Source organism: Dicentrarchus labrax, unplaced genomic scaffold, assembly GCF_905237075.1.
Source record: "Dicentrarchus labrax unplaced genomic scaffold, dlabrax2021, whole genome shotgun sequence".
Classification (NCBI taxonomy): Eukaryota; Metazoa; Chordata; class Actinopteri; family Moronidae; genus Dicentrarchus; species Dicentrarchus labrax.
The window spans coordinates 4,900,684-4,917,037 of record NW_026136714.1 but is presented as its reverse complement, the minus strand read 5'-3'; the positions used below and the strand labels follow the sequence as shown (position 1 = coordinate 4,917,037).

General features: G+C 42.8%; 1 protein-coding gene and 1 pseudogene across 3 annotated transcripts; one reads left to right on the top strand and one right to left on the bottom strand.

The window, feature by feature from the left end:
* Window positions 1-262: 262 nt before the first annotated feature.
* On the bottom strand, window positions 263-7,689 carry fancg (FA complementation group G). Of its 3 annotated transcripts, none has more exons than XM_051421812.1 (14): window positions 7,502-7,689; window positions 6,639-6,735; window positions 6,413-6,538; window positions 6,105-6,277; window positions 5,305-5,458; window positions 3,654-3,784; window positions 3,392-3,538; window positions 3,008-3,168; window positions 2,805-2,871; window positions 2,335-2,633; window positions 2,210-2,250; window positions 1,918-2,091; window positions 1,603-1,717; window positions 263-793 (listed from the first exon to the last, which is right to left on the bottom strand). In XM_051421812.1, the coding sequence occupies exons 1-14, from the start codon at window positions 7,580-7,582 to the stop codon at window positions 691-693; spliced, it is 1,869 nt and encodes a 622-aa protein (XP_051277772.1). In that variant the 5' UTR covers window positions 7,583-7,689; the 3' UTR covers window positions 263-690. The 3 variants fall into 3 exon arrangements, with proteins under 3 accessions (XP_051277772.1, XP_051277771.1, XP_051277773.1); XM_051421811.1 differs by having other exon boundaries at window positions 6,639-6,738; window positions 7,502-7,687; XM_051421813.1 differs by lacking the exons at window positions 6,413-6,538; window positions 7,502-7,689 and having other exon boundaries at window positions 6,597-6,732.
* A 2,309-nt stretch (window positions 7,690-9,998) lies between these two features.
* LOC127375688 (neurofilament medium polypeptide-like) lies at window positions 9,999-14,759 on the top strand (annotated as a pseudogene).
* Window positions 14,760-16,354: the final 1,595 nt, after the last annotated feature.

Genomic DNA, 16,354 nt, shown 5'->3' with positions numbered 1-16,354 from the left:
TGATTGGCTGCAGGCGGCCCGTCAAATTCGGCAACCAATGAGAGAGCCCGGGGTCTGACGTCGCTTGGAGTATTGTGGCTCTTTGGCCAATCGCGAACGAGTGGGACGTTCCTGTTTTCGTCAACTTTTCTCTCATTGGTCATTTAAGCCTGTCGTCAAAATCGTCTGTCATCCAATGAATGTGTACCGCGTTGATATTGAAAGAATCGTAACAACGTGAAATTGGCCTTTTACTCTTTTATAATAACAGTATATGTGTAAATAACAGTGCAAATCAATTGTTTGTTTTATTTATAGGAGCAATCCATACAAAAATTGGTATAATATAAGCATTTTTGTGCAGGTGTGTATCTCCTTAAGTAGTATGTATTATGCTTTATCTTGACAAGCATAATCAATTATTAAAGTCACTGTCTTGATTACTCTTGCCTGGTCAAAATACACATTTTATTTCCAATGATCAGGCAACTTCGTAGCATGTCTAGTAATCTTATTATTTTCATGCATAAACCACCTGTCAGGTTTACCACCCACACTGTGTTCATTCTCAGTCTCAAACAGTGTAAAAATGCTTTATTTAACAGTCCCAGTCCCAGAAGATACATGTTTGTTGTGGGTATGGGTTTCAGTTTGCAGGCCAGAGAAAGTTGATCCAGTTCAGTAAGTGATAGGGTATTCTTTTGTCTCTCTCTAGGCTGACAAAGTAGGACCAAGTTCCTGTATTCTGTGGCGCAGCTCCATGGAGTCCAATAAAGGGCCAGATTGGGGTTCCTGTAGGTACACAGAAAAACTCCTGCAACACAGAAGGCATATACCAGTTAGATGGAGAGTAAATGTGCTCTACCTAAAGCAACAAGAGACTGATTAAACTACTAGGGGGCTTAAAATGTATTTTCTTAGAAAAATATCAGACCCAGTATCTTAAATGAGCATATCTGTGAGGAAATGAATCTGCTACTGAATAGAAAAACAAGCACATTTGCACATGGCCATCTTGGCCAAACAGCTGTAGAAAATGATAGTAGTCCTTCTTTGATGCATCGCCCCAGGTGCAAGCTTACAGTTGAAATCCCTAAAGTTTTCTTACCAATACATACTGTTGGTATTCTATTAATCTGTGCGGTGGAATGTGGTCAACCATTTAAATACCCGTCCAGGTGGGGATGTTACAGGTGTCTTTAATATATTTGCGTTCTGGTTACCTGGTGATGACATTGTCCCTGCATACCATATGTCAATGCTGCATACCAACAAATTGAATGAAACAACATTATCTTATTTAAGAAGCTGCATCATTTTGCTGTAATTTAAATTAGCTAATAATTTAGATTTGTCTTGCTACATGCACTTTGTCTGGTTGAGGATGCAGGGTGTTCATCCTACTCTACACAGTGCATGGTCACATGGGATTGCAACCACCTCTGAGAGTGGCTTGTACAATAAAATCCCACTAGTACCCAACAGACGTTTTTGGCATTTAGAGCGGTACGCATCAGGTCACCCATGATATATTTTTGTTTAAAGCGTAAACAGGGGTGAAGTGTGTACATGCTGCAAAAATCACAAACAGTGAAAGTGAATATAACAATGGCACTGTCTTACTCTGATGACGATTGTGTGGTGAAGCTCCAGGTCTTTTCCCAACAAGCTGCTGCCTCCTGCCTCCTGCCAAGCCTCCACAGCACTTCACCACACCACAGCCCTGCACCCACACAGTCTGAGACAGTACATACAGCATCATGGCATGTTCAAACAAAAGACTCACACAAACCAAGTACAGATCAAACACTGTTCACACAGCCTGCAACTGGCCTCTGTATGACCAAGTTGCTGCAGTGACAGTGCAATAATCCTGTGTCAAAAAAATCTTCAAGCTCTGCTGTATATATCATTACATTCAAGATGTAGTGTTTGTACCTGGGAAAGCCTGCAGGCTGAGCTGGAGGTCTCTCAATGCCTCTTTCAGTTGACCTGTCTGATTGAAGCTGATGCCCCTACCAGCAAGTGAAAGCCCCTTCAGCCTCTGGAGGATGCACAGATCTGTTCCCGGTTTGCCAACCATATCTACACTGGGGATCTGTGGTTGGAAACCTGTAATTGAACAATCAACAGAATAAAATAAAAATAAAAATGAAAAATGCACAAAGTAACAGTCTGTAGGGTGTGTAAAAAGGGCAATTTCTCTCTAAATCATCAAAAAGGCACTCACCTCTCTTTTTAAAGCGTACTTTCACCAGCAGGTTGATGCACCTGTAATGCAGAGAACAATCTTATGTGTTTGCTTATAATCACAGAACCTGATGACAGAAATTAGCCAAATTTCATCTTATATACCTTGTGTAGTGGGTCACAGCTTGTTTCCAGTCCTTCAGATGAGTGTGGCAGTGACCCTGAAGGAGGTAGGCAGCCCCGGTCCAAAGCAGCATCCCCACCCTGCCTTCACCCTCTGCACCCTCACACTTCTCCTCTGGCTCTTCCAACAGCAGCTTTTCTGGCAGCAGCTCCAGCGTTGTGCTGATGACTTCATCGCACAGCGCCATGCAATCAGCGGGCCGTTGGGCCATGAGCAAGGCAGCGCCAGCCTCCAGGTAAAGATCGGGCAACCTGGGAAGGGAATGGACCTCAGCGTGGACCTGAGACAGAGATGTACAACATACAGATGTCAGTTAACATTTTAAGAAAGTATTTCTCCCTGGCTCAAATATATATATTATGACAAATAAACTCATAACATGCACAAATATATAAAATATATCCAAAGCTCATTGTTTAATTATCTTGTCTGTCAGCGTTTTCAGTCTTACTCCATGTTGATCTTCTGCGTGAAGAACAGCCAGCAGGTCCAAATAATATTCTACACCCTCTGACACCCTGAAGAAACAGCAACAACATCCATTTTTACAATTACAGTGTGCACTATGTGTGTACTATTCTCATCTACGTTTTCTATTTTTTAATAGTGGTCACGTGTCAGTAAAAGACAGAAACTCCATGCTGGTCTTCTCACCTCCCATGTTGCACACACTTCAGACCCAGACTGTGAAGGACACAGAGGGCAGAAGGAACTGAGAGCAGGCTGTTTAGTGATTGGCCACAGAGCAGTAAGGACGGGGAGAGGAGATGAGTACTAGCCAGAGCAGGATCTGTGGCAGAGGGCAACATCAAAGTCTGTGGGACAAGAGAGGTTTCATGTTTCAGTACACAGGCCTATGCTTAGTGTCCCAAATAAACCTTTTGGCTCATCTGCTAATAGTTGTTCTACTACAACAAAGGCAGAGAATATTTTTCAAGAATACAAATAATTGATATACATCTACAAGACAAACATTAACAGGCACTTTACAGGCCTTTGGCATCATCCCTTTATGTACTGTATACTTGTGTTACTCACTGAGTGCAGCAAACGAAGAGCTTGTATCTCAGCTTGTGTGTTGCCAAGCTGTCTGTAGATGAGCATGCTCTGGTACAGAGCACATACACACTGCGAGTCAGTCTCCAGTGCCTTTCTGTAACACTGCAATGACATCTGAGGGCAGCTCTAGAGACAAATGCAAACACACACATACTCTCACTGCAAGCAAATACTCAAACCTGTTATGCATGCATGCTACATCCTAATTTCTGTGTGTTTAGTGTGGACTCTGTTTGTGTACCATATGGGCGAGGCAACAGCCTGAGAGGAGGTGTGTGTATGCTACTAGAGTTCTGGGAGCAGGCAGGGAGGAAGCTGTCTGCAGACCGGACAGCGCTTCTGAAATACGACCCTCACTCAACCTTTCTGCACCTTAATGAAACATACAGAACACAACAAAACAAAACACAGGATTAATTACTCAATACTGCAAGCACAAGGAGTCTATTTATATGTCACTATCATCCATCTAAATAGATCAAAAAGAAAAAAGACAACAACACACTACATCAGCCATCCTAGCGTCCTTGGCCAGGGCAATTCAAATCATGAATAAATAAACATAAGTTGCACTTTGTGCAATTCACTTTTGAGGACCCTGTGAAATGTTTATTGAGCCCTTATTGATATTTAGTTTTAACTTTTGTCCTGATCTGCTGGTTTCGGAATTTTAAGGTGAGGAGAAAGACAAAACCACAGAGATTAGTGAACACTTGCTCTAAGATTACAATTATGTTCCAGCTCGGTTTCTCTGCTCTGTACAACAGACACCTGTTTGGAAAGGCCACCTCCATCCCACCCCCTGCACCACGAGTTCCACCTTCTGCCCTCTGGGCGGAGGTATAAGGTCCCTAGGCTCAGCTCCAGCGCTCAAGACTACCTAATCCTATGGTTTAAAAAAGCCATTAACCATAAACTCCAGTCTAACATTTACTGTTGCACTACTTTCACTTTTTTACTCATCACACTTTGTAAACTTGATGTTTGCTATTACTTGTTGTTGTTGATATTGTCTTTGTCTTTAATAGTCTCTTTGTTGTTGGTGTATGTACAGTATCTTTCTTGTTACTTATTTCTAAGAGTGTTTTTTGTTGTTGCAGTACATACAGAACGATTCTCCCGTGTGTTCTTTTTTTTGTGCTGCACCAGAATTGGCCTCCAGGATAATAAAGATTTATTGAATTGAATTGAACTACTCACCAGTACATTGCCAGTATCACTGAGTAGTTCACAGGTTCACACTGGCTCTGGGAGGACACACCCACACTCATGTCTATTTTAAAAGTTAACTCTGACTATCAGCGTTCAAATATACATACACTAACACACCAGTTTGGATTCGGATTTATTATATTTTTCCTGTACTACTACTGAGTTTCTTTGCCTCTGCACTTTGGTGGCACCTGTACAGAAAATAGATTATATCAAGGTGAAACATGCATTTAGAAAGCACAGAGCTTAAATCAGGACATTAAGTGTATGTTTTTCATGTAATATTTGCATCTGGTGACAATACTGATGTATTCAGACTGGGACAGGGGGTTGGCCCTCTGGTGCACCCATGTTCAAAAAGAAACCACAAAAGTGCCCTCTTGGATCTCCTAATGGTAGATAAAACATGATAAAGTGCCCTCTATTTTGGCTCAATGTGCAACATTACATGATGCCCTTTATGGTGCCCTACATGCTAAACAGTTAATAGTTCACTGTGTGTTTTTATTACAGAGTTGTAGTAGTTATACTTTAAGTCTGAGTCACAGAAAAATAAATAATAATATTAAACAGTCCCCACCATATGCAGCTATGTCTTTTTTTATTTGGGTACACTGGGTCATAACAAACTGTATCTGGTCCTTCAATATGCATTAACAAAAAACATGAATGTTGCTGACCTTGAGCAATGTAAGTACAGATCTGCAATAACTCAATAAGCCCTCTTGGGTCCATCAAAAGCAGTGGAATGTCAGAGGACTTTCCCCTTGCCTCTCTCCTCTTGTCACCCCCACATCCAAGAGATAGTGTCTCAAACAGAGAGAACAGCTCATCCTGCATCACAGGAAAAAATACAGTACAGTTTTATTCTATAATACTGTGATATACAGAATAATAACACCAAATACAAGATTAATCCTGCACTTTCCCACACAGTTGGGAATTAGACATTGTAGCAGGTCAGTACATATGCATTACGTTTTAGTGACAGAGACAGGAAGAGAGATATTAGGGTAAAATTGTACTTGAATTGTAAAAAAAAAGACGTTTGCAGTTCTTCAGGTTTTTCTTAAATAAAGTTTAAAACTTAAATTTCAATGCGGGACCGGAGTATAAATCTAAAACTTGATAGTAGTAGGCATGAGACATTTGTCTCATAAATAATAAAGAAGGGCTGAGATAAAGAGGAAGAAGACAACATGACCTGAGCAAATGATGAGTAAAATAGCTTTTTATAGATGCACATATCCATATTACATGACCTACTGGTTAGTTACATCACAGACAAACCTTGGTAGAGTTCACATGGAAGATAACTGAGTCATTTTAGGAGGAATCAGAACAATAGTTTGGCCCACACCAGAGGGTAAATCACAGTCATCTCATTAGCAATGTGGACTGAATGGATAGAGGAAACAGAGTTCCTTTAAATAACACCAAACACTTTAGGTGGGAACACAGCCCACAGACAAGACCCTACCTGACATTCCTGGATGGTTTTCAGCTGACAGGTGGCCAGCCATATTGCCCACTGGAGACAAAGAAGGTGCTGTAGAGAGGAATTCAAAGCTGTGTTTTCCACTGATTTGAGAACTGTTTTCCAAAATACACCAGGGTCTGAGGCAACAGGAGCATCTCCTGTCATCTGTAGAACTGTAGGGAACAAGATCAGGCTGTAAAAGTCAGAAATGATAAATCCTTTGAACTAACATGACACTGGATGTATGACATTGGTTACTGTGTCATCTACATCTGTAGTTTTGTCATCGTCTCACAGCTTAAGCCTACCTCTCTCTGTGGCTTGAGTGAGGAGCAGCTCAGCTTCTGAGAACTGAGACTGAGCAGCAGAGCACACACAGGCGTTGTACACCACTGTCAGCTCCACCTGTGTGTGATCAGCAAGAGGAGGGACACCTGCAGGAGAGGGACAGGAGGAAAGGAGGGAGATAAAGGTAAGAGCTCAGCTACCCACCTTAACAGATTAGGCCTTTGTGTTATGAAGGAGACGCAGCACCTTGGATTTTCCTTAAAAGTTTGTGAAACTCCGAGGAACACCGTCTCAGATGGGTCTGGTTCTGGTCTCGGTTCACTGCATCTCCTCCTCCTTCTTGCTGCTGAAACAATGACGTGAAAGCAAACTTGAAAAAGCACCAAGTGCATTTACTTAAGTACAATTTAGAAGTACTTGGACTTTACTTGAGTATTAATATTTTATGCTACTTCACATTATTACTACACTGTATTTGACTTAAACATTTATTACATACATTTATAAGCTACCTCTCAAAAAAGATTTCAGACACAAGACGTGATCGGTTTTAGAAACCTGATGCATAGATTATGCTACCCAACAGTACAGTATATCAATTACTTAAAATATGCCAGCTACATCAAAATGCTGCTTACATGTTAATGCATCTCTAATAATTTAAACAATAATTCAATGAAACATAATATAAATTATGAAGAGGATGAGCCATTCTGCATAATGAGTACTTTTACTTTTGATATTTGAAGCACATTTTCTGTCAGTACTTCTGTCTAAGATAAGTTCAACTTTGAATGCAGGACTTTTGTATAGTGTGATACTGGCATATTTACTTGAGTACCATTACAAAAGATGTGAATACTTCTTCCACCTGTGGTAATAATAAGATTATTGGCTGTCCAGCTAAAAAAGGAAATTACTAACAAACAAAACAGTTAAAGTAACGTTATTCTGCAGTATATTAAGTATAAATTAAACGTTAGCACTATGATATTTTGCTCTCTTAGTCTATTATAAAGCATAAACACATTTATATATAATACTATTTCATAGCTAGTTGCTAACGTTAATCTCTGAAAAGACGAGACACTTCACTGCTGACTACCTACCTTCCATTTGTTTACCAACAAGTTGTTTTCCTGGGTCCATCCATCTAATAAAGAAAGTGTCTGGTACACTTTATTAGACATTAAATCGCTGCTCTGTGACAAAGTTAGCAGTGTTTAGTTTGAACTTTCCCTCGGTGGTCAAATATGGGCTCTAACACGGGAAGTAAACATCAGTGAGTTCAATGCAGTGCTGCCCCCTGTGGACAAAGCAGGAAACGACAGGCGGCAGTCTGCTAAATGTCCAGCAGATGGTGCTGTGACAGAGTTCAGTTGTGTTCTGGAAACTTCAATCTGTTTGGATTTATTTTATTTTTTTATTTTTTTAACAGCCATCAAACTGTGAAGTGATACTGCTGCTCTGTTTTTTAGTCATTAGCTTTATAACCCTACAAATTCACACACAGACACGCTCATAATTGCACAGTAATTATAAATATTCTGTCTGACTCTGCGTGATGGCTGTTCTCTCATTACAAAAATCTGCATTGGCCACAGTGACACACAATCACATGTACACGCATGCACGCACACACCTATAGGTGTATAGAAAGTAAACACAATCCAAGGCCTTAACTCTATTACAGCTGAGTCATCCTTGAGACTGCCAGAACAGCCATTTTTCTAGCTGTCCCTCCCAAGGTGACTCCCTCTTTTTTCACCCAATTCCTCTCTTCTCATCCCTCTTTCTGTGTGCCTCTGTCATCCCTCCATCAGTGCATCATCTTGTCCCCTGTTGTCTGCATCCTCCACTGTCTGCCTTCATCACAAGCTCCTCTTTTCTCTCATTGTCTCAAATCACAGAAAGCTCTAAATATACACCAGCATGGAAAAAACAAGGGAAGCTCCTGGCATCCACTGCTCAACAATATACAACTGCACACTTGCAGCTGCACAGGCATGCACACACAGACATACACAAGAGATATCTTTCTATCTTTCTGGTTCCCCACATCTTTTCCCCCTAGGATGGGTTTCACTGCTTTGTGACATTTTCCTCTGCATCGATCTTGCTATTTTCCATCTCTTTCCGTCTGTCTGTCTGTCTCCCCTCTCTGCATCCATCCCTTCAAGGACAAGGTCGTTACATGGCAAGAGCCTCCCACCACATCTTTTTCTTCTGTCCCTCTCTCAATGTCATTCACATGGCAAGACTTCAAAGTTTCATTGAATGGTTTGTATAAAACTGTTACTGCGACAAATCCAGATTATGTTCCTGTTGGGAAACCGATAACATGTAGCCTACTAGTTTCTATGGTAATCCTGGTGTTTGTGGCAGGGGACCATTCATCATTTCTCCAGCAGGAATCTTCTAACATAGAATTAAAATGAATGAATGAGTCTTTATTTTCCGTAGACTTCAGCTGTAAGCATTTGGTTCAAATAACAAGGTATTGAGGAATGTGAGCTATATTAAACATCACACATCACAACTGAATTCTGCTCACTCTGCTCCATTATCCTCATTTATAAAACATAAAGCTAGTGCAGGGAGGGGATTTGACACACGCTATCTCTGCCCTGCAAGCCCCTTAGCCCACTGGTAAAATGTGGTGCAAAAGACACTGTGACTGTTTCACAAACAGCACCAACACATTACAACATGCATCTTAACATGTTTATTATGAGAAAAGAAGTAAGATTTAAGGACCTTAAACAGACATAACACAAATGCTGGAGGACAGGCTAAGGGCTTGGGAGTCACACAGTCCCCAGGGTGTCATTGGGCTGACAACACACATGTTCACAGGGTCGAAGAATGGCTGATACAGAGAAATTACTGTGTGCTGATGTGTCTATTCTTTAACATACATCATGAGGGAAAGGCTCTTTAAGGTATGCAGAGTAAACTCACTCACCCTGAGTTTGAGTAATCAATAGGTGCTGTACGTGCTCTTCAGAGCTGGTCCCCCTCTCAGATCAGCAGAGACAGCTCAGTTTGTTTCGTGTGAATGCTGTATCATCGTAGCTCAGTGCATATTCCTACACTATAAAGTTACTATTTATGCTGCTGCTGCTTTTGGTTTTTTTATATCAGTGTTGTCACATGTCATGCTTGGCCTGCAACCACATCTGCACAGCTGGAGATTTCATTCTCTCCAGCACCAGAAAGAATCAGAAACCAAGAGATGAAAAGTTATGTTTGAAAAAAAAACAACCTTTTGTGTGTGAGAGAGAAAGAGTCTGTCAATGGCCCAGCAGTTGAGTTGAGTCCCAGGGGGGTTGGCATGGATCTGCAAACTCACACTGCAGCAGTACAGCTACAGAGAGCATCAGCAGAACACATTGCACACCCACACAATCAGTTCACAAAGACTTCAGCCACAGCAAAGGCAAATTATGAATCTTCACATTTTTAAAACCTTGTAAACTGAATAATTTATCCTATACAGGCTGTTTAAAAATAGCAAATGACATTAAAATTATAATAAAAATGACTGGTGTTCTAATCATTTAACATATAAGCATGTTTCCACGATATAAAAAGTGTCAAGTGATGCTTTATAAATGTTTGTATTCCATAAAAAGTAATATTTAGGTTTCTTGCTTTAATAAAATACACCTTATTAACACCTTCATTAAAATACTACTCATCAACAAGGTGCTACACTGGTTAGAGTTGAACAGATTCTTGCGCAGGCAGGAGTTTTCTGAATAAAAGATATCTCTTTAAATAGAGTGTGTCCTGGTGCTGACTACTGAGTTTTCCCTCCCTCCTATATAAACCCAGCGCTCCCCCTCCTGCTGCAGTCAGTTCTAGACCGGCCTGGCCAACATGAGTTACTCAGTAGACCACCACCTCTTCGGCCCGACCTCGTACCGCAAGGCTCGGCCTGCCTCCGTGTCCTCCAGCGGGTTTCACTCCCAGCGCCGCCGCCTCACCTACAGCCAGCCGTCCTCCGTCGACAGCCTGGAGACCTTCAACGGCGACATGACGCGAAGGAGCGAGAAAGAGATTCTGCAAACCCTGAACGACCGGTTCGCCGGCTACATCGACAAGGTGCGTAACCTGGAGATGCACAACCGCAACTTGGAGGCAGAAGCGGCAGCTCTGCGGCAGAGCCAGGCCGGGCGCGCCTCGGTTGGGGAGCACTACGAGCGAGAGCTGGGCGACCTTAAGGGTCTCCTGCAGCAGCTGACCGGGGAGAAGGCCCGCGCAGCTCTGGAGCACGATCACCTGGAGGAGGACATCCAGCACATGAGGGCCAGGCTGGAGGATGAGGCGCGTAACCGGGAAGAGTTGGAGGCTGCCGCTCGCGCCATGAAAAAGTATGTGGAGGAGTGCCGCCTGGCGCGACTGGAGCTGGACAAGAAGCTCCGTGCCCTGGAGGAGGAGGACGCTTTCCTGAAGAAGAACCACGAGGAAGAGGTGGCCGAGCTCCTCGCGCAGATTCAGGGCGCGCAGGTGAGCTATGATGTGCGAGACTCACTGAAGGCGGACGTCACCGGCGCACTGCGAGAGATCCGCGCGCAGCTGGATAGTCACGCATCCAAGAGCTCAACGCACGCGGAGAATTGGTTCAAAGGTGAGTTGGGTGAAAAGAGGAAGACGAAGTTTTTAAAATCTTTTATTTTTTTTTTAAATCACAGAGCGGTGTAGTGCTGGTTCTCTGTCCGTGGTGCTGAACGTCTGCAGTCACACCTCTGGGTTTATATCAACGTGTAAATTAGGTTATAATTGTAGCCCTTATGATAATGTATAAGATGACTTAGCAGTAACTTTAATTTGGAGTATGTTGCTCGACATATCAGTGTTGCAAGGGCCACTTACTTGTCGATATATAAGACATTGCAGATTGACAGATCCTTTACCCACCAACCTAACAGATCCTAAACTTTAACAAAATGGCTGAGGTTTAAGTCAAGGCACATTTCCTAAACAGAAAATCAAGACTGAACTAATATGACCTGCAGTTAATGTGGTGCAGCTTTCTGTGGGTGTGTCTTGTCGCAGAATCATAATTTTCACTTAAAGCAAGTACTGCAGGAGTGAGATGGCACCCTGAGAGGAGACTATTATTCATTTGCACTCTCTCTGTGGGTAACAGTGGGTGTGTTCTTGTGCACTGTCTGTGTCTCTCACCCTGAACCTGAACCTCTTCAAACACAATGGTCATTTCAAGGTCACTGTTCAGCCCAGACAGATAATGCTTCATCCTCAGCTCATGCTTTAACAGTCACCCTTTCTGATGTTGTAACTGGAGTTAACCAAGGACATGTAAGTAAGGCATACATGTAGATGTCATAGATATAGACTTGCTAAAGCATGGCAGTAACTGAGACCTCCTCACAATTATACTGCAAGAAGATTCAAGATCGGACGCACACAGAGCTGCTGACCTTTGTGTTACAACACAAATACACAATCGGCAAGTTTTAAGGCCTAGAAGGGATTTCTCTGAAGAGCGGCTCAACTGCCTGTCACAGAACTTAATGATCTATAGATTGGCCCTTGCTGTATATCTGCATGCTGACTTGATATAACCAGGTGCAAACAGAATGACCTTCCCTGTGTGGTGTCCAGCTGACTGCAGCAGTGTGGCTCATTCATGCTTGGAAGAGGGAGGGAGCTGAGTCAGACCACTGACTGACAGATGGACACTTTCAAGGTTATTCAGGCTCCCAGTGGTGACTGTCTGCTCTCCGAGGTTTTGTGGACAGAGGGCAGGTCAAGTGTCTTAGGACCAAGATAAAACAACAATGCATTCATATGGATGGATTCCTCTGTCTGTCAGTATATTCAGGTTTCCTTCAGACTCTTTTGGGCCAGTCAATGGTGTGACACAGCAAATGTGATCCCTAAATCATATAAATCCTTTTGTATGTCTTTTCTGCAGTGCGTATGGAGCGCCTGTCTGACGCTGCTAGGTCTAACCAGGATGCCATTCGTGGAACCCAGGAGGAGATCGGAGAGTACCGCCGCCAGCTCCAGAGCCGCACTATTGAGCTGGAGACTCTTCGAGGAACCAAGGACTCGCTGGAGAGGCAGCGAATGGAGAGTGAAGACAGACACCACGATGACCTCAACTCACTACAGGCAGGAAATCAACACAAACATCTCGCTCATCTCTCATGCCAGGAATGCACATTCATTGCACATATCCTGTCACACCATTGGCATCATGTTTAACCTGTGAGGCTGCGTCTTGTCATTTTGCAGGAGACCATCAACCAGCTGGACAATGAGCTGAAAACCACCAAATGGGAGATGGCCAGCCAGCTGAAAGACTACCAGGAGCTTCTGAATGTGAAGATGGCCCTAGATATTGAGATTGCTGCTTATAGGTTGGTCAGGGTTTAAAACCCACACATAATTACATTGATTCTCTGGCTCCTGAATGTCAAAAGATGTTGACATTTTCAAAAGTATTTGTCAAATTTAAAAGTTATTGACGTTTTCCCTGACTCCGTGTCTTTGTCTCTAAAACAGGAAGTTACTGGAGGGAGAGGAGAATCGCTTTGTGTCAGGAGGAAGTCCGTACTCCTACCTGGAAAGCAGATTCTCTACCCACTTCAAAGTGAAAGGAGAGGAGATCTCAGACACAGTCATCGTGGAGGAACAGACAGATGAGACCCAGGTGACAGAGGTGACAGAGGAGGCAGAGGAGGAGGAAGAGGCGGAAAAGAAAGACGAAGAAGTAGAAGAGGCAGAAGAGGGAAAAGAGGAAGGTGAGGAAACCAAAGAAGAGGAGGGAGAAGGTGAGGAAGGTGAAGACAAGGAGGAGGAAGCTGAGGCAGAAGAAGAGAAGGAAGAAGAAAAGGGAGAGGAGGAGAAGGATGAGGAAGCAGAGGAGAAGGGAGAGGAAGAGGAGGCTGGTGAGGAGGAAGAGAAGTCCAAATCTCCAGAAAAGGCTGCATCCCCTCCTTCTAAATCCCCTCAGCCTAAATCTCCTGCTGTCAAATCACCAGAATCTAAATCACCGGAATCTAAATCACCTGCAGTCAAATCCCCGGTGCCCAAATCACCCGCCAAGTCACCTGCACCGAAGTCACCTGTGTCAAAATCCCCACCTAGCAAATCCCCTGAATCTAAATCCCCTCCTCCCAAGACCCCTGAGCCAAAGTCTCCAGAAAAAGAGAAGGCCAAGCCTGTAGAGACCCCTAAAGAGGAGAAAAAAGAGGAGAAGCCTGAGCCTGTCAAGGAGGAAAAGAAGGAGAAAGAGCAACCTGTGAAGGAGGAGAAGAAGCAAGACCCCAAGGAGAAGGAAGACAAGCCTGATGCAAAGAAAGAAAGCAAGGTAGATGACACTTCAAAACCTGCTGCTCCAAGCAAGCCTGCGGAGGACAAACCTGCCCCCCAAGCCTGAGCCTAAAGAGAGCGCTCCCCCTGCCAAGGAGGAGAAACCCTCTGCTCCTAAACCGGAGAAGGCCGAGCCCGAGGCAAAGCCTGCCCCTAAAGCGGAGCCTGAGAAAACCGAGGGCAAAAAGGAGGAGAAGAAGCCAGAGGAGAAGCCCGCACCCAAGCCCGAGAAAACAGAAAGCAAGAAAGAGGAGAAGAAGCCAGAGGAGAAAAAGGAGACAAGTAAGGAGGTGAGGGAAGAAGGGAAGGCAGAGAAAGCGGAGAAAGCAGAGAAATCTTCTGGCACTGAGTCAAAGGAGAGCAAGGAGGAGAAGGCCAAGAAGTAAGACTGACACGCTGTGATTCAGGGCACTATGAGAGGAGGAGGTGGAGATGCCAAAGAACTATGAGGGAGTAAAGAGCAGGAGAAAGCAGCTGGGCACTTGAATGTCCAATGCAAAGCAGGTGACAGTATGTAAGCAATAGTGATTTCTGTAGCAAATAATCCCCTGCTCCCTAGGTATGGCCATTACACACACACCCGATGCTTCTGATGTATGACTGTAGTGAATGCAGAATGCTCTCAACTCTTTATCTGAATGTGACAACTGCCCTTAATAAATAACAAGTGCATTTAAACCGAATCCCGCTGACGGGGACCGCAGGGGCCTGCTGTACCTACACAAGCCTTCCAAGGGTAGAGATGTCAAAATATTGTCAAGCTAAAGATTGTGACAGATATCAAATATAAAAATGTATATTTAAGCAGATACAAATGTCTATTATATTTACAGATACATGAATAGGAAAGACTTGAATTATGCTTGTTGTGAACCTTAACGCAGCTTCTCCTGACAAGTGAACTGCAGTGTCTCACTCTTCTGGTCTGCAGTGCTAGGACAATGATGACTGTGCTATGTATAAACTGCTGAGAATATGCAATATGAAACAGATAAATAAAGAATGAGAAATCAAACACAAGAGGCTCTTGGGGATTTTCTTAATCTGTTTAACACCGCACATAAATATCTCATTGACCTTAAGTGAAGTCTTATGAAGGAGAAGTGTCAGGAGTGATCATACGAGGTGTGAGGCCCGAAGGTAAATGCTGCCAGTAACTGCACTGCATTGCGGCTAAGGAGAGAGGGAGCTGTACACACCCACGGCAGCCAGCACACCCTTCCTCACATCCCAGAGACCACGCTCATGTTTAAATCAGGAGAAGTGCTGCTTGCTTGCACAGAACAGACTCAATTTCTCTAATTTCCAAGCTCTGGTTTACTGCGAAAAGCCGAGTTCACACACTGAAGCAGAGGTTTTTATAATCCTTTCACACTTCCTACATTTACATTTCCTACTTTACATTTATATCATTATTATTAGTTCCTTTATCATTACTCATATAATAGGGGGAGATATGAGTTAAAATTAATACAGAACATAATTTCACTTTACAACATTAATGAAGAAAGACCAATCTTTGTCATGACTTAGAGTATTGAAGCTATTCATAGATTTCTATCTTTCACAGAAAAGGTGTATCTAAATATTTAATAGGATTTACTAATGAGTGCAGCAGCCATTGAGAAAAGCCATCCATGTCTATTAAACGTGGCTAACGGCTGAATTAAAGCCGTTGAGAAACCTCTTTTTTTATGGATACGACACTGACATTGGACACACTTCAGTTGACATTGGAAGGATTTCTCTCTTGGCACGATTTCAGTGTTCCCTTCAATGCAATCTCATTGCATCCAATAGATGACTTAATGGGATCATCAACCACATCATAAAGTACACAACAGGTGGATGTTCTATTTTGCTCTTGTCATTGCATTTCAATAGCAAGTTTTCCTGCAACACTACATTCAAAATCCATTTTTACAACAGTTGTGGTCATTCACTCAACTCATTTTGTTTACGCCCTTTACTGATAACTGTAGTTTTTCCCCACAAATATTTTTCTTTTCAAATAAGTAAATATTACTCTGAATGAAACAATTATATCCTCTTTTGTGTTATGAGCCGATGTATCCCTGATTGCAGTCCTCCTTTCAACATTGAAAATATTTTGAGTCACTTCTAAAATAGTAATTACTCCCACTGGCCTAGTCTTCTCCTTCTAATTATATACACCCTTCTTCATAAATCTAAGAGGCATTAATGTCTGGATTAGGTTACATCCCGCTGGATTTGCACTCCAATGCGCAAGAAAACAAAAGAAATATTTATGCCAAAGACTTCTGTAGACTGCTGATAGCTAATCATAAAATGAGAAATCCTTGATGGAATTGGCGTCAGTATCATGAATACCAACCTGTTTATCTTCTATTACAGCTTCCAGGATGATAAATGAAAGGTCAAAGGCTAACAAAACACCAAATATCATATTCCACGGACAGAATTCTCTGGGGAGATGACTCAGCTCGCTGTAGCATTGAACCACAATGGCATAATAATCAGGTAGTGCAGACGGCAACTATAAATAGAGCAGCACAGGGAGAGGTGAAGGTAGAGAGGAAGGCAGAGACATAAAACAGAAACATCTGGAACGCACAACAAAGCATGGATGCAAG